The sequence below is a fragment of the Arvicanthis niloticus genome, chromosome 11 (assembly GCF_011762505.2).
Source record: "Arvicanthis niloticus isolate mArvNil1 chromosome 11, mArvNil1.pat.X, whole genome shotgun sequence".
Classification (NCBI taxonomy): Eukaryota; Metazoa; Chordata; class Mammalia; order Rodentia; family Muridae; genus Arvicanthis; species Arvicanthis niloticus.
Genome location: NC_047668.1, coordinates 49805373 through 49824065, shown reverse-complemented (window position 1 = coordinate 49824065; position 18693 = coordinate 49805373). Strand labels below are relative to the sequence as shown.

The window sequence follows — 18693 nt, the reverse complement described above, 5'->3', positions numbered from 1 at the left end:
ACAGTGTTTGATTATTCCTGAGCTCAGAAAACACGGAGGAATGCCCTTCACGGAGGGCTACTTTGATTTACATATTTTGTTTGAAAGTGCATATTTACTTTTATCTTACTTAGTGTTCTATGACCTTAGGTGATTATTTTACTGCTAGACTTAAGTTTTTTAATCCACAGTTGGAGTTGTTGAGGCGAGGCTTTCTGCTTCACAAAGGCATTCACAATAGGCGTCAGTTTCATGCCTAGACGCATGAAACTCAGGGGAATTTTTTTCTCTTTTACTCAGTGAAATGGAAATACAAGACAAATGAGATCAAGAAAAAAGGATAAATGTTTAGACCGGGCTATAATTGGTACTGAGGAGGGGAGAAAGAGACTGGTTCAATGGCTAGTAGACATCTGAGTTGTTTCTACATGTTGGCTATGATGCAGAACACTGTTTTGAACACCTGAGTGTAAATTTGTGTGTTTGCTTCTCTTAGACATAAATTTAGGAGCAGAATTGTTAGGTATCGTATAACTCTATAGTCAGCATTTTGAGAAACTTTGGAGTGTTCTTTCAGAGTATTTTACACTCTTATTTTTTCTCTATGCCTTTACCAATTCTTGCCTTACTTTCTAAAATTCTAGCTATCCTAGTGAGGATCTCGTGTTATGCCAGTTGTAGTTTAGATGTTCAGGCTTTGGTGGTTAATGATGTTGGTTATCTTTTCATGGTTATTTGTGTATTTTATTGGAGAAGTGTTCACTTAGATTTTTTGCTTTTTAAAAAGTTTTTCCTTTGTTAAATATTTTTTGGACAATCTCTTATGTATGTTTATAACCATTAATTCCTTATAAGATTTATGATTTATAAATATGTTCTCTCATTTAATTTTCTTCATATCACATGAAACACAGATGTCTTTAATTTTGTTGTTTTCTAATTGCTTTATTTTTTGTTACATTAGTTTTGGTGTCATGCCTAATGAGTTTGTTGTCTAACTCCAGCTCACAAAGATTTACTTCTGGGGCTGGAGAGATGGCTCAGTGGTTAAGACTTGCCTAGAAGCATGAAACTGATGCCTATTGTGAATGCTTTTGTGAAGCAGATTAAAAAACTTAGTCTAGCAGTAAAATAATCACCTAAGGTCATAGAACACTAAGTAAGATAAAAATAAATTCCCAGCAACTATGTGGCTGTAACTCCAAAGGAGCTGACACCTTCACACAGACATACATGCAGGAAAGACACCAATGCACATAAAATAATAAATTATTTAAAAGGTTGCTCTTCAAAGAGAGAGAAGGGGGGGGGGCATGGAGGCAGATGTTCACGTGTCTCCACCAGTCAAAGTTAGTTTATATATCTAGGTTGGGTATTGGGTTACACTTCTGATTGAGCATTACCAAACTTATAAAGCCTTTGATTAACATTTTAAAAAAATGTATAAAAGCAAAAAGGAAAAGGGGGCATGGGATAGGGGTTTTCTAGGGAGGGGAAATGGGGAAAGGGGATGGCATCTGAAATGTAAATAAAATATAAAAAAATAAATAAATAAGAAAAAAAACAAAACAAAAAAAACAACAAAAAAAGGTTGCTCTTCTTTCTCTCTGTGATACTGAGGATTAAGTCTGTGGCTTCTCACAGGCTGAGCAAATGCTCTTCCATTGTCCCCCATACTCCTAAGTACTCTTTTTAAAAGTCCTGAGGTTTTAGCTCTTGGTCCATTTACATCACAGATCCATTTTACTTGATATTCTTTTTGTACAATCTGAGTACCATCAGATTCTTGTCTGATTGGAGAGATTGTGTGTGCATATTTCAAGGTTGGGTTTATTATTTCTAAAATGAGGTGTTGGACTCTGGTGCTGAAGTGCTGTGAAGCACCTTCTGTAACGCCAGCTTAGTTGTCTTACTGTTCTTTTTACTTAGTGCCGTTATTTGTTGCAATGACCAAAACCCATGTGATAGCAGCTTCAAAAGAAGCATTTTATACCTGGCAATATCGGGTGGCAAAGAAGCTGACAGCATTGGAAATTAATCAGATCACACGGTCTCGAAAAGAAGGAAGAGAAAGGTATGTTTTTTGATACATATTTTAAATAACTCAACTACACCATATTGAATCCAGACATAGTTAATTATCTATTGCCATTCTTGAGAAATATACATTGCCTTGATTAATAGAAATGCTTTTATTTAATTTGAATATCTTTTAAATGGATCTATTTAAATTTACCAAAGTAAAAGAAGGTTGATGTAAACAAAACAGAACAAGACAAAACCCCCATATTGATAAAGGCTGGAAATCTGTGGGGATTTATTTGGTTAGGAAATGGCTGTGTGACCCACTGCACATATTAGTGGCACACTGAAATTACCGTCATTTAGTTAAGAAACGAGTATCCAAGTCAGGCAGTGGTGGCGCACGCCTTTAATCCCAGCACTTGGGAGGCAGAGGCAGGAGGATCTCTGAGTTCGAGGCCAGCCTGGTCTATAGAGTGAGTTCCAGGACAGCCAGGGCTACACAGAGAAACCCTGTCTCAAAACAACAACAACAACAACAACAAAAATGAGTATCTAACTGAAGCCTCATTCCCATTGGCCAGTTGTTTAGGGGTCTTTCTAGGAGGTGATCCTAGCATCAGTCACCAGGGGAGATGCATGTCCTTACAGGGACGGAGGAGGGCTTTAGGTAGGGGTGAACTGGGCATGTGGCTTCTTTCCAAAGACCTGGATTCTGGGAGTCTGAATTGGAGTGGTTTCTGGTAAGTGGGGATAAAGAGGACTCTGCCACTCAGTTATGTGAGGACAAAGGGACTCCTGAAGTAAGCTTCAACATGAAGATGTGTCAATGTGTTTAGTAAGCAACAAGAAGTTCTGTATAAACTTTACAAGTTTGAAGTTGCAACAGACAGGAGGATGAGGCAGGAGGATTCTGAGTTTGAGATATACCCAGGCTACATAGAGAGGCTATAAGCAAGCAAGCAAGCAAGCAAGCAAGCAAGCAAGCAAGCAAGCAAGCAAGCAAGCAAATAAGACTGTTGGTTACTCTTGACCAACAGTCAGGCAAAAAATCTCACAGCTCAATGGACTTTATTGGGAATGCATAACTTAGCTGTTCACAATGGGGCATGACTTTGCTGAACAGATGGCTTGTATAAATCTTTGGTGGATAGTTTCTGCTTTTACGAGATTCAGCTATATCAAGAACTCTTTAAAAAAAATCAGAGTTTTCCTGTTAGGTAAGAATGCTCACTGTAGTCATTCAGTCCTTAGTTGTAGAGATTATGACGCAATATACTCCTCACTTTCTTCAAGCTTCTGTTTTTGTTTTTAACAGGATTTATCACGTTGATGATGTTCCTTCTGGATCTGTGGATGGGGTGTTTGATTACAGTAAAGCCATTCAAGTAGGTGCTTTGGTTTTCCTCAGGGTTAGTGTCTGCAGATAAGGAAATGTGATTTTATTAGACACTTGAACAAGAGTTTGGTTCTGGTAAATAGGGCATCATTTTTAACAATTCCTTAAACACTGTCACATCTGCTCTTTACATGGCGGCCAGGGACCCAAACTCGGGTCCTATGGCTTGTGCAGCAAGCACTTTACCTCTTAAGCCATCTTTGCAGCCCCAAACTAAAAATGTTCTAACTAAGTTTATGACTTTGTGACCGTGGGGCTGCATTTATAGCTATCTTGGTCCACATATGTATGTGAGTTGTGTTGACTGAACTGTTGATAAGTTTATCACTTAGAGGAACTTTCTCCATGCTCTTTCCCTTTCTCATGTTCCCCAGCTGAGAGAACAGTCTGTCCCTGGCAGTTCTCCAGAGAGAACAGTCTGACTTCTGGCTGATTGGTTTGTCAGATATATATACTAGCTATGGTGACTGGCTCTTCTCGATAAACACAATGCCCTTTATTTAGATCCAGGTGGTTGCAGGGCTCTTCCATTTTACCCTTCTGGTGGCACATGCTTACCTCTCTGAGCATAGCTTTAAGAGCTAAGCTTAGGCGTTTTCCCATCTACTTCTCCCTATGTGCTTTCATGACCCACTTGCATCTCATTTAAAGGACTATCTATAATTAGATGTTTGGTTCGTAGTCTTTGGAAGTTGATTTTTAAGTAATCCTTTGAGGATCAAAGATTTCATTGAAGTAACATTAGTACTTACTTCAGTGATTGACACATAGTAAGTACTCAGTAAATAAAATTGTTATATTGACAAATGTATTATATATGTTAATAATTTTATATAGGTTGTGGACCTCCTTTGTTATTCAATAAATATTACATAAAATGATGATTAATTTTAGGGTACGAGGGATCCAATTTGTGCCATTACTGCATCTGACAAGACATTGATTGTGGTAAGTTGCAATAAACTCATTGTTAGGAATAGTAATTGTTTTAAGTTACAGAGCAAGGGTAAAGCAAGCATTTTGGACTAAGTCAGGAACTTAGACTGTCATCTCGTGGATGTCCCGTGTTTCTCCAAATCTGATAGAAGAAATGAGGAAGTTCTGAAGCTTGTGCACATATTACTAATCATTTGCAAAAATATTAACTACTTATAAAATCAGCAGGGTGCTGGTCAGCTGAGAAGAGACACAGATGAGGAGTTGACCCCGGTTGAAAGCCCTGCAGTCGGTAGATGCAGAGGCTGTATGGAACACATTGGACTTAGAGGATTTTCCACGCCACCCCATGTAGCTCAGGAACTTACACTGACTCTGGATGAGCTACGTTCATAATTCTTAGAATGAAGTGGTGTATTTTTCCAGCCAGCAAAGTTGAGGAGTCCCTGGCAATACTTGCCTAAAAATTTAAAAACAGAAGCAATGGTACACTGTTTTTTCTTGAGTTCTGACCTTTGAAAACATGAACTTTAGAAGTAACTGATTCAGCAGTGCGTTTGAGTTGCGCCAGCAGAGGCTTACCTGTTCCCTGCTGAGTTCTCTAGCAGTCAGCTCATTAGGTGGGAAAATGCTCTTAGCAACCCATGGCTGTTAGTATCCCATGGCTTTCCCACTGTTCTGATAGGCCCTGCTTGAGCATCACACTGAGGAATCCTTGTTCTCTGGCTGAACAAGGGAGGTAAAGATGAGCTCTGTAGACCTTCCTCTCTTGTCCTTTGCCCCACATGGCTCAAGTGCAGAAGAGTTTGAAAGCTAGTCATGGCCCCTGGTGCTCTGCTGCACTTGCTGCTGATCTGTACACTGCCATGCCTATCCAGGAGATGTATGTATGTCCTGTGTCAGTTTTTGAACAATGCTCAAGGTATTGCTGCTTCTAGGTGACCTTTCTTCTTGCCAGGAGCTGATGCTCCAGGTGAAAGCTGTGGGGTGGAGGGCTAGGCTCCAGGAGCGGCTGTTTCACACTGTGGCCTTCCAGTTCCTATCTGTGGAACGTAATTGAGTAGGTGCTTCGGTAGCCTTTAGTCTCTCGGAGTATTAACCTACATTATAAGCAGCCTTAGATGTTTCTTTCTTGTCGGATAAGAATCAGTGTACTACAAAGATCTAGATCTTTGTCCTGATTTCCTTCTTGAATATTCTATGAGGAAAAATTAGACCACCTACAGCTGCTCTTAAAAGACTCAAGTTAGGAGATAAAACAGCAGGATTGGGCACTTGCTAGGTCAGTGTCACTCTGGTTTTAAAAACATGGACATATAGAGAGAGACCTGTATCTACAGCATGATGCTCTTATGGCAAATACGCTATCGTAACCAAAGGTCATTTCCGTAGGGGCGTGAGTCTGGCATCATCCAGAGGTACAGCTTTCCTAATGTTGCTTTGATTCAAAAGTATTCTCTGGATTGCCGAGCCTGCCAGCTATCTCTGAACTGTAACTCCAGGTAAGCCAGACACTCCTCCTGGCCGTTAGGCTTACGTTGGGATGGTTGGATTTGTGCACTAATGTGCCGGTGGGTGAACTTGTGCGTAGTTTACTGTTTTTGTTTAAATGGAAATCCTGGCACATTCTTTATTTTTACTCTTGAGACTTAATATTAACTATTTTATATTTTGATACTAACTGGTTTTGGATAAGTTTTTTCTTATACAGTAGCAAAAGGAAAACTAGTTTCTATCTTCTGTTAAATTTGCTTTAAAAGTTTTAAAGTAATTTCCATCATATTCCGGGTTTCTGATAAAGGGGTCTTGAAGAAGGGTTGTAGGCAGTTTGACTTCATGACCACTGAAAGTATTTATTTTTCAAATTTTCCCTCCCCAATCCCATGACTTCTAGCCGTCTTGCTATCATTGACATCGCAGGAGTCTTGACTTTCTTTGACCTGGACACTCGGGTGACAGACAGTACAGGGCAGCAAGTGCTCGGCGAGTTGCTGAAATTGGAGCGCAAAGATGTCTGGGATATGAAGTGGGCCAGGGACAATCCCGATTTGTTTGCAATGATGGAGAAGACGAGGATGTATGTCTTCAGAAACTTGGATCCTGAGGTACAAACAAGAAATAAGTGTTAACAGTCTATAAATAATGAGTCAAATTCAAAACCCGATATTCCTCCCCTTTTCTTTGAGAAATGTATTGGCGTTTCTGCATACATTTGTGAAAACAAGTTTAAAGTTTTCTGTGGGTTTAAAAGTAATTGGTTCAAAGTGGGAATAATACCTCTAAATTAAATAGAAATAGAAATAGAAATAGAAATAGAAATAGAAATAGAAATAGAAATAGAAATAGAAAGCTAAATAGAAAGCTTTGCTTTCTCTGAAAGGCACTTCCTAGGCACTTATTCTTTTAAAAGATGGACTCATAGCTGGGCAGGGAGGCATATGCTTGTAATCCCAGTATGTGAGAGGCTGAGGGAGGAGAACCATGCTCTTTGAGGCCAGCCTGGGCTATCTAGGACCTTCCAGGCCAACTTGGACCACGGTTCAGACCTTATCTAGAACCAAAACTGAGCCCATGAACATGGAATCATGACACTCAATAAATAATCCTGCTTTCTTTTTCTCTTATCAAAATTCAAAGAAAAGTAAAGAAAATCATCAGGTTTATTTGCTGTATGTTTGAAATGGCTGTGCCTTGCCTCTTCATTCTCCTGTGCTTATGTGTCTAGAGTACGCAACCTCACCTTTCTTATACTCCAGACCTCTCACTAATCCACACCCTTTCTGTACCCAGGTCCCCCCACACACATTGTGACTGCCTTTTCCTTCTGTCTATTACGTGTTCTCATTTTCAGGTCTTTTCCGTTTATAGCTCCATCGGCTGATATTTTTGAAAGAGTTGGTGTTTTGTTAAAACATTTTAATAAAACATTTTTAATAAAGAATTTAAGCATAAGAGTTAAGAGATCAAGAGATGTACTAAAAAAGAAAGACATGCCAAGGGGCATGGTACAGGCTTCTCTAGAGGGAAGGACACCGATTAGCTTTTCTGCTCTGGACTCTCGTGTCCCTCAACCCTCTCTGGACCAACGCTTACCTATCTGCTTAGGCAGTATAAAATAAATTGATCTGTAACTTAATCAAAAAGATAATTTTTAAGAACAATTTTTGGATTACTGATGATTTTCAGTGTGGAATTTTTTGTTGTACTTCACTAGTGTCAATCACAAGAGATGACTGAAGGCCTCACTTATCTGTTTCGCTTTGTTTGTTCTTGGGAAGAAATTGCACACGCAGGGCTCCGAGCTGTCAAAGGTTTTCTGCAGCCATTTGTTTAGTGGTCTGTTGCTCCTCTGAAATCCCAAGCTGTTTGTGTATTTTTCTTTCTCAAGCTCTGTAGGTGTTCTTTGGGTGATGAGATCATCTGTTAGTTACTCTTAGAGGCTCTGTTAAGTCATTGAGGAGCCTCATGCCTTTGTCATTCTTAGACACTGAGAAATGGTTCGAAGAAAAGACGTCCTAGACTACCGCCTTTGCATGGCTTCTTGCAAGTACCCAGGGGCATTTTGTCCCTCGCCACAAAACAAGTGTGGATATTTGACAGGTATCCACAGGCTAACCTTGAAGATGGAAGAATGCTTTCTGAATGCTAGAGTCTGTTTTCTATGCCTGGCCCTACTCCTTCTTAGCCAGGTGTCATGTGCCCAGAGTCCTTATTATGTTTTTACAGTGTGTGCAGAGTGTGGTCAATCTAGCACCAAGTGAAATCTTTAAACCATTGTCTGGAGGAGACTATTAAATAGTTCTAACAGACTAGCCTTTATTTTTTTTTAAATCATTATTTTATTTACTTGAGTTTGTTTTCTGGCTTGGCATATAACCCAATTTTTATTAAATTTAGAGCTAGGTCAGTTTTGAAAAAAATCTGAGCATGGTCAAGAACTTATACACTGTACTGGTCTGTTCTCTGTTTTCCTGGGGATGTAGGCCTCTGTACTCCCTTCTTGCTCGGCTGCTCTGCTGGTCCTTCCTCCAGCTGCTCCTGGAATGTGAGAGGATGCCTGGACACAGAGTTACATGATAATATGTTCCTTCAGGATGCGCTCTCCACATTAGCACTCAGGAGATGAGCTTTCATCTGACAGTTGGTAGCTGGATAGATTTTTTTCTGTGCAAGGATAGATAAGAGATCTCCGTTTCCACGTTGTGAGGGAGGGAGGAGTTAGCTCTTCCGTTCCACAGTTGCTTGTGTTATCAGTGATTCCTGGAGCTGGCAGATTCCTTTTCAAAACCTCTTAAGCCTCTTGTATAATTTATGAGGTGAAGGTAAAATTTGATAATATAATCTTTCAATCTAGTTAATTAGGTATGGTTCAAGCCTCAGTGTGTCACTGTGTGCTGAGACTGACTGGCTAAGTCAGGAACTTCAGGATGCCTGTTGTGTTACACATGCTGTGAGGTCTTTGACTGTACTGAGTGACAGAGACCCTAGTGCTTCCTGATACGGCGTACCAAAGCTTGGAAGCCTGCTTTTGATAAAAATGTATACTTTGCATACTGCTTATGTGAGTGCACCCTGCTTTGTAGCTTATTAATATGACACACTGTATTCAGTTGAGGTATGGATAAATTACTACTGTGTTTTGTAAAACAGTGTTGGTTGGTGTAATTTGTCCTAGTTAACTCTGTCAACTTGACATGGCCTAGCATTACCCACAATGAGAATCTCAATGAAAGGATTGTCCAGATCAGATTGCCCTGTGAGCGTATCTGTGGGGTATCATCTTAATTGTTAATTAATATAGGCAGGACAGCCCACCCTGACTGGGACCATTCTCTGGGTAGTTGCTTCAAGGCTCTATTAAGAATGCTGGTTAAGGGCTGGAGAGATGGCTCACAGGTTAAGACCACTGTCTGCTCTTCTGGAGGTTCTGAGTTCAATTCCAGCAACCACATGGTGGCTCACTACCCTCTATATTGGGATCTGATGCCCTCTTCTTGAGTGCAGGTGTACATGAAGATAGAGCACTAATATACCGAAACAAACATCTTTTCTTTCTTTTTTTTTTTTTAAGAGTTCTGGCTAAGTGTGAGCCTGCGAGAGAGCCAGTAAGCTGCATTACTCCATGACTTCTGCTTTAGGCTGCTGAGTTCAGTGGTGGACTGTGATCTGTAGGGGTTAGTTTCCTTCCCTCAATTGCTTTTGCTCACAGTGTTTATTACAGCAGCAGAAAGGAAACCAGAACATAATTCAAGTGGAAGTTGAGTTTTGCAGAGGATGAATGACCCCATACTTTTTGCACATTACTTGTAGGCCAACATTTATAAACCACGTTGAAAACTCTTTGCTCTGCTCTTCCTTTGTCTTTCCCATTCTCCCCTTCTCTGTTTTCCCATCATTTAAAGAACCTTTTATTAAAGCAGCAATCTTATAATCCAAATTATATGCTCTCTGCATAGTTATCAGTTCTGTTGCATAAAGCAGAACACACACCCTAAGGTATCCCATAGTGAAGAATTACAAAATTAAAGGAATGCTTTTTACATTTTTGAACTTATTTTTCAGGATGGTGGTATATTTTTTAATCCACAGATTATCTTTTGTGACTTAATCTTTTAACCACTTTTCTTTGTTGTAGTATTTAATTAAAATGATCTTTTATGACAAACATGTTTATACAAGTATATTTGGTTTATGATAGCTTCAAATTAATCAAAACACACAAAAGGCTCTCTGAGAAACATCTATACATATTCTTCTTTTCAAATTATATTTTGCTGTGATTCTGTGTGTGCATGTGTGTGGCATTGTTTTCCTGGGACAGGGTCATGCCATATAAAAAGACTTGCCTCTTAATTTGTAATCTTCCTGCTTCCACTCTGTGTGCTGGGATTACAGTGTGAACTGCCAGGCCTGGCTCTGGTTATGTGTGCTTGTTACTCGTAAAAGCATATTATCTGCCTTGTGCAATACAATCACATTTTTAAAGATAACTAAAAGATTTTATAAACTTTTTTCATACAAGTTGACTTTTAACTAACAACTTGTGATTTTTCAAAGAAAAAACATATTTGAAACCCCATTAGAAACGTTTAGGGCACATTAGACAAGCCTCAATCTTAGGCATATTGAATTCAAGCTAGGAATTTTTACCTTATATTTTCATTGTTTTGGTGTCTTTTTTAATCATAATTATATATAATAGTATAGTATAAGTATGCATACTTATATATTATAAAAATGAAAATAGGATGATTTCTATTGCTAGATATTTTTATCCCTGTTTCTTCTATAGTATTCTTGGATGTACTAAGTAGTTTGCAGTATGTTTATTTTGGCTTATATAATATTAAATCTCTCTTTTTTTTTTTTTTTTGTTAAGGATGTAGGGCAGCTACTTTATCTTATAATACCCAGATCCTACATGTTTTTTTTTTTTTCTGCAACCATCTGTAGGATAAGAGACATACATGTAATATCCATGTATTTACATGTTGGCAAATAAAATCTTATGTAGGCAGTATATCAGAAACACAGAGGGCAGAGTTCAGTTTGATGTGGGATTTGTGTGGTAGATGTACTTAATTGGATCCAAATACAATGAGTATCACATTTACTAAGAATTAAATTCACAATGTGGTCAGGTAAGAGAGCATCCTTCTCTTTTGGAGAAGTGTATAGAAGCATAGAGTTGAAATATGATACCAGCAGAAATTCAGTGGCATGTATAGTGGCATGGTAACTATTTAGGTGATGGGCAGATGGCATTACTGACATTCTGAATTTCTTGTTTGATTGCAAGTTTTGACAATGTTGTTTAAAATGAGGATTCCTTATGGGGCCATGTTTTGTATGACAAGACATAACTCTCATTTTTTTGTCTTTAAAGGAACCAATTCAGACCTCTGGATATATTTGCAACTTTGAGGATTTGGAAATTAAATCTGTTCTCTTGGATGAGATACTGAAGGTAACTAACAACAGGACACCCTTCATTTATGCTGCTGCCTTGACCGAGCCTCCTGTGTGCAACAGGCACCTCAGTGGCCCAGCTGGGCCTCAGGTCCAGCCCTGCTCTGTTCCTTACTTATGCTTCACTTCCCAGGGGTAGGGATGATGGGTCTGGCTGCCCATAAAGAAGGGAACACTTGGGCTTTCTAATCAGTCAGCTGCATGTGGGGCAGAAGTGGGGAGAAGGGTGAAGCTTAAAAGCTGTCAGCATATACTAGAATGAAGTTTTAGGGTGTTACACGTGAGGATTGCCATGTTTGACTGGTGGGTTCTTCTGTATGGATAGCAAGGTATCCTTCTGCAAGGTAAAGAGAGAGAGCTTTTCCGTGTTTAAGGTACACGGTCTGTGAAGCAGTGAGCTTGTTTCTTGCCTTTCACTCACATACAGGAACATCTGAGAGTAACCCTTCCCCCATTATCCTTGCAAATGCAAGAAAAGCATCTTTTTATCACTGCCTTTGCTCTGTTCAAGTCTTAGGTGTTTTATAAATAGTCGGAGGTGGGTAGACTCCATGTAAAGTGGCTGATGTGCATGCTTTGACAAAGCCAGCTTCTGGAGTCCTCATTGTCTAGCATGGGTGTGCTGTATTAGTGATTTTCAGCCAGTGTATTTGCATCTATTTGAAAAATGAATAATGACTTTGTTTTTTTCAAAAAGTGTGGTTGCTATATAGAGTTAAATCAATTTGAAAACAAAGTTTTAAAAACTAGTAGAAGTTGTACTTGGCAGCAATTTAAGTCATTAACATTGCCTGAGCATCATAGAGTCTGTCCTCCCAGCTGTCATTGAGAAGTGTAAAGACAGGCTCAGGGTGTGGGATGAATGAACAGAACTCACGTACTCAGATCAGCACCATTGAGCAAAACATTTTTCCATATTAAATTTAATTTTAATCAAACAATGTGAAAATAAAGGACACTGAAAACAAGGAATTCTAGAAAAAAACACAAACAGTACCATTTCCTGGGTTAGAAGAATTGTTAGCATTTTTTTAATCCTCCATTTTCACCAACAATTCTTTTAAATGATATTTATTCATGTGTGTACATGTGTCCCCGTTGATGTGTGCTGCAGTGCACACATGGAGATCCAAGGACAACCTGTGGGAGAGAGCCGGTTTTCTCCTTCTACCTGTGCTCCAGGGATGGTCAGCCAGCTCCTTCATCCACCGGACCAGCTTGCTGGCCCAGTTGTTAACCGTTTTCAACTACATTGTTTAATAAGCTTTCCATTCTAAAAATGACATACTTAGATTTTCTTCACCTTTCTTCCTCTCTTTTTTCTTTGGTAGCTCCATGTAATTCTTTTGAGGTGAAGATTTAGAACATTTTGTTTTATAACTCTAATTTCAAGCTGTTTAATCCTAAGCGTAAATGAATTCCAGACTTATTAATATGTTTGCTATATTTTTCTGAACAGGAGTTCATAATTTAGATGAGTGTTTTAGTTGGCTAGGCTTTATCACACGCAGGAGGGTAATGGATATGGAATCACTGAGGATTTCATCACTGAGAAATCTTGGTCTCCTTGCAAGATTATTTATGTATGAAATTGTAAAAGACTAAAAATTTTGAAAGGGTCATCACTGGTTGCTTATTGCATTAAGTTATAAAACATTGTGCCATTGGTTTTATAGCTGGTTATTGTATTGACTTGGGTAAAGTATTTTAGAAACTATAATTTACATTGGTTAGATGTGCTCTGAGATGTCCCACACTGGGCAGTTTTGTATGGATTAGAGAAGAGTACCTGGTATTGGTGCCATGTGCTGAGAAGGGTTAAACGTGTGGTAGAGAGTTAAACTGTTACCTACTTGGCTGACTACATGCAAAGCTTACTAAATGAAAGAAGATGGGAGGTTCTGCTTCTCTTTGGGGCATCATGGACCCAGGAAGTATTTAGCTTTAATGTGGGTTTCTTCAGCATTTACTTTCAAAGAAGAGCATGAGACATTTGTTGGATGACTAAAGAAGAAATGCAAATGAAAACTGAAATTAGCAGTCACCAAAGCCTTTCTCTGAGGTGTCAGATTGGCCTGTGACCTTGTTCTGTGCCTGTAAATAGTGTGCATATCTCCTTTGTTGATGAGGAAGGCTCTGTCACATGGGGAGCAATGACATTACAATGGCGTGTTTGAACCCAAACCTCTCACTCTTTCCTTGCTAATTTCTGCATGGTCCTCACCAGTCTCCTAAGGACTTTGTCTCAGTGCTGAGTAAGGAGTAAGGAGGCGCTGGCTGCTTGCCACTGTTTGCTCTCTAAGACCCATCGTTACTGCTCTTCACGTTGGATCTAACTGTTCTAAGTGGTTCTTCCCCTCACTGCGTGGATGTGTGGCACACTGAGAATTGATTGTGCCTACTTGTTTCTTTTCTTTAGCCCCATGGCTCTCTGGAGAGACAGACCTTGCCTGTGTTGTTCTGGTGAGCATGCGAGTCAGGGTAGGAAGTGGTGTTGGTGCCCACCCTCCTTTCTCCCATCTCTCTTGCTCAGTAGCCATGAAGCCACAGTGCCATCTCCTGTGGGTAAGAGAGGATGGAAGGACAAGGGAGTGCAAGCGGCCGAATGCGTTTTCTGCTCTAGTGAAGGTGGGGTAGGATTGTGGAGAAAAAAATTACACCTGGGGGAAATGGAGTTGACCGAAACCAAGGGACCCTTTCTTTCTGCTGTCTTTGACACCTCTGTGTAAGAAGCCTGATTGCCCATGGGGACTCCATTTCTGTATTTTCCAAATAACTCTTCAGACCCAAATGTGGGGATTTCTTTTTCTTTGTTCTAATCACTAGCTTATTTTATTTTATTTTATTTTATTTTATTTTATTATAGACTGTGCAGGCATCCTTCTGAATTCCCTGTCTCACCTTCACTTTCAGAACCCAGAGCACCCTAGCAAGGATTACATAATGAACTTTGAGATCCGGTCCCTGCGAGATAGCCGAGCATTGATTGAGAAAGTTGGAATTGAAGATGCGTCTCAATTCATAGAGGACAATCCACACCCCCGACTTTGGTATTTTAAAGAACCCCAACACCCCCCCCCCCCAAGTCAGGTGTATGCTTTTAAACTCCCAACTATGTCACTATCTGTTCCCACACTGGTGTCCTAATTGGAACTGGTGTCTCTTTTTGCTTCTCTTCTCAAAATATAGACACTTGCTGTTCATATGCCAGTCCTCAGTATAAGCATGTTACATGAAAAAATATGTGCTAAAATAGTTGTTTTCACTGGAATTCACCAGATTTTTTTTTTACCATGTTTTACTGATTGAATCCTATATAAGCCTTGTTTATTAGATATATGTAATAGGTTTTCTGTGTCTTTTTTAAAATGAAGGCGCCTGTTGGCTGAAGCTGCCCTGCAGAAGCTGGACTTGTACACCGCACAGCAAGCGTTTGTGCGCTGCAAGGATTACCAAGGCATCAAGTTTGTGAAGCGCCTGGGCAATCTGCAGAGCGAGTCAATGAAGCAGGCTGAAGTTATTGCCTACTTTGGCAGGTTTGAAGAGGCCGAAAGGATGTATCTAGACATGGACAGACGGTACGTTATGAAGGCAGCCAGCCCCACGTATTTTCAGTTCTTATGTTTACAAATGGAGACTGTAAAGTTGACTAAATTTACTTTACCGTTTCTTTTAGAAAGTTTCATTTTGGAATACAACTTGGGCATTTTGCATGCTCTGTTAATTTATATTTTATAAATTGGGAGCAGTTTTCTTCTCTGCTTTTATTTATTTATTATTATTATTTTTTGTTTTTTTGAGACAGGGTTTCTCTGTATAGCCTTGGCTGTCCTGGAACTCACTCTGTAGACCAGGCTGGCCTCAAACTCAGAAATCCGCCTGCCTCTGCCTTTATTTATTATTTTAAAGTTTTTTTTTTCTTGTGTGTGTTCACATGTGTGCATTTGTGGAGTCCAGAGGTCAGTGTTGGGTGTCTTTCATTACTGTTCTCCACCTTAGTGAGACACAGCCTCTCATTGCACCTGGAGCTTGAAGCTTTGGCTAGACTAGCTGGCCAGCAAGTGCCCAGGGGCTGGCTGGCTGCTTAGTGCAGGTCACGGATGCAGCAGCTGTGTCAGGCAGTCAGGCGGGCACTAAGGACCTGCCCCCCCTCTATTTCCATGTGTTAATCTATGACAACAGGGATTTTGTTCATTTAGTAAAGAAAAAAGTTGCTAGGTCTATAGTGTCTGGGGACTTTTATTAATTATTATATAGTCATAATTAGGGTTTTATTTACTGAGGCTATCATTTAATTCTTTCTCTTGGGAATCATAAAATAAAAATCAAAAGATAAAATCAAAATCAAAAGAGAACTAATTATCCAGCAGATAATTGGTTTGCTCAACAAGTTGGAAATTCAGGAAAAGAAGACTTGAAACAGCTCTTTTTTGTTGTTTGTTTCTTGAGACAGGGTTTCTCTGTGTAGCCCTGGCTGTCCTGGAATACACTCTGTAGACCAGGCTGGCCTCGAACTCACATTTACCTGCCTCTGCCTCCCGAGTATGGAATGAAAGGCATTGCCACCACCTCCCAGCTCAGAAGCAGCTTTTTACTTTGGTGTTTTGTGTTTTGTGTTATTGCTGTGACAAAAGTGCCTCAGCCTGGGTAATTTATAAAGGACAGAGATGGTCTCTCACAGTTCTGGAGGCTGGGAAGTCCCAGGCTGAGGGTCTAGCAGATTTGATGTCTGGTAGGAGCCGAGTCTGTAGTTCCAGGATGATGCCTTGAATTTTCATGGGCAGAAGGGCAAAAGGACATGAGCTTTCTCTGGTGCCCTCCTCATGAAGCTGTTAATCATCTCACAGAAGAGGCCTGATCACTTCCCCAAGCACACCAAAGCTTGCTGCGGCCACAGTTGGGATTCAGTTTCTACATGAGATTTGAGAGGACATACCTTCAAACTATAACTTCTGCTCTGTCCCAGCTGTGGGGACAGCCTGTGGCCAGGCTGTTTCCAGAGTGCTTGGACAGACTCAAAGCACCTAGAACTGTGTCTAGCACAAAGCAAGCAACTGACAAATTTTATACAATGGATTAATGATGAATGTGTGAATGAATACTTTTTGTTTTTTTGGTAGCGACCTTGCTATTGGTCTGAGGCTGAAATTGGGGGACTGGTTCAGAGTATTGCAACTCCTGAAAACTGGATCTGGTGACGCAGACGACAGTCTCCTTGAACAAGCCCACAATGCCATTGGAGACTACTTTGCTGATCGACAGAAGTGGTGTGTGAGCTATCCTGGATGCCTGGTGCATTCTTGCATGTTTAGAGTTATTGCTACCCAGAGTGCTTCTCCAGGAAATCATGCTGTCCCAGTGAAGGCCCTTCTTCTAAATCCTGAAATTTAAATGTGTCTGTAATGCATTTGCTCTCTGGATGCAGGACATTTTTGACCTGAGAGATGAGCACAGTATAACTCTGCCATCTACCCACGTGAATCCTGTACCTAGCTTCAGAAAGCATTCTACTGTTTTTGAGTTCACAACCTAGGATGTTATATGTAACCATGAGGTTTTCCACCTGCGCCCCAGTTCCTGAATAACAACTTGGAAGCTTATTATTTATTAACGATGCTTATAGCCTTAAACTAGGGCTTGTTCCCCAAGTATCTCATAACTTATAAAAACCTATTTATTCTATTCTGTGTCTGCCATATGGCTGGTTACCTCTCCTCAGTTTCGTAATCCGTCTACTTGGAGTCTGGTGTGAATCTTCTCATGCCTGTCTACCAGAGTTCCTCTCTTTCTGCCAGAACTCCCACCTTCTATTTCCTGCCTTTTGCTAATAGACCATCAGTGTTTTATTGGCAGGTGATGCTTCCACACAGTACACAAGAGATTCCCTCTACAGTTATATATATGATTCATTTTTGATCATAGTAAATTATTTTATATTTACTTGTTCTGTTATAGATTGTTTTCAGAAAGCATTGCTTTATTTGTAAGTTTTCATTGGGATCAATATGCTTATTTATGTCAGTGATACAAGTACTTATATGATATTGTATATGTGAAGCATTCAAAGAATATTACAGGTAGAATATACTTCATTTTCTTTAGAGCTTAAAAAGTTGTGTGTTTTAAAGGTATTGTGTTGTCTGTAGTTGTACCCTCTACCTGCCTTTGCTCTTCTGGGAGGTGACCTCGCTACCAGCCCCCACCCAGCTTCCCTTGAATCCTCAAACAAAAGACACATATACAGTGTGCTCCTTTTCTACTTGCCTTTTTGGCACAATTGCTTGGCGCTGCTATCTCTCACCTAGAAAATTGTGCCATTATCAGTTTCTTGTCTCCATCTCTCCCATCTGTCCTAAACTTCAGTTGCTAAACTCCTCTGACCACCTGCCTGTAGGAGCTGCCTGTGTGGCCACTCCATTTTGAGATCTCACATGGTTTCCTGGTTCTCCTCTCTCCGAAGCATGGCAAACTCCATTCTCCTCCCTTGAGTCCCCTGCCTGCCTCCCAGGACCTCCCACCTGTATCTTCCACCCAGCAATCGGCCCATGGCTTTCTTTCCTGACAGATCAAGAACCAACTGGGGAACAGGACCACCTCCTTCAGTATTGTATAACTCAAAATGATAACACAAATATATCCTAATGAAAGGATATTTTTTATGGAAGTTCTTGTTTATCTGGAGACTCACATACTGATTGTGAAGTTTTTTTTTCCACCCATAGGCTAAATGCTGTACAATATTATGTAAAAGGCAGGAACCAGGAGCGCCTGGCTGAATGCTATTATATGCTAGAAGATTATGAGGGGTTAGAGAATCTTGCCAATTCACTTCCAGAAAACCATAAGTTGCTTCCAGTAAGTATTCCAAATTTTAGTTTTTGTTGTTGGCTTATTTATAAAATATTTATTTTTAGTCAGGAAATATCTTTTGCAGCAACAAAAACTGAAAGTTAATTTATAGTATCATAGTTTCTTAGACATGAGGTGATACTTATGTTGTATTTTGAAACCAGTATTAGAGTATTAGAGGATGCCTGAGCTGCAGGGAGAAATCACTGAGATGCTTAGTACCTCACCAGAGCATAGCCTCGTGTAGGCCCTTCAGTTGCAGGGGACAGACACAGAGGCGGCACAATGCCAGAGTATTGAGAGAGGTCACAACATTTTGAGCAATTCTACTTTTTGTGCTTTGTAAGTTTTATTTTTTAATTAGAATGTATTACTTGATAAGAAAAGTATAGGCATTACTTTTAAAAATGTAGTTGGGCACCACATATGAATTTATATATCCAAAATTATTTATTTATTTGTTACATGTGTGGATGTTTTGCCTGCATATGTCTGTGTCCCACATACATGCAGTGCTCTCAGAGGCCAGAAGAGGGCAG

The 18693-nt window shown here is 39.9% G+C and overlaps 1 protein-coding gene across 5 annotated transcripts in view; it reads left to right on the top strand.

The window, feature by feature from the left end:
* The window catches only part of Wdr35 (WD repeat domain 35), a 52547-nt gene that overhangs the window by 25705 nt on the left and 8149 nt on the right, over positions 1–18693 (top strand). For all 5 annotated transcript variants that reach the window (XM_034514050.1, XM_076942128.1, XM_076942127.1 and 2 more), the window contains 10 exons: positions 1909–2053; positions 3320–3389; positions 4295–4348; positions 5729–5838; positions 6231–6441; positions 11223–11303; positions 14219–14355; positions 14680–14883; positions 16426–16572; positions 18028–18160. In XM_034514050.1, coding sequence (XP_034369941.1) covers positions 1909–2053; positions 3320–3389; positions 4295–4348; positions 5729–5838; positions 6231–6441; positions 11223–11303; positions 14219–14355; positions 14680–14883; positions 16426–16572; positions 18028–18160 — 1292 coding nt within the window. The remainder of the gene's footprint in view (positions 1–1908; positions 2054–3319; positions 3390–4294; positions 4349–5728; positions 5839–6230; positions 6442–11222; positions 11304–14218; positions 14356–14679; positions 14884–16425; positions 16573–18027; positions 18161–18693) is intronic.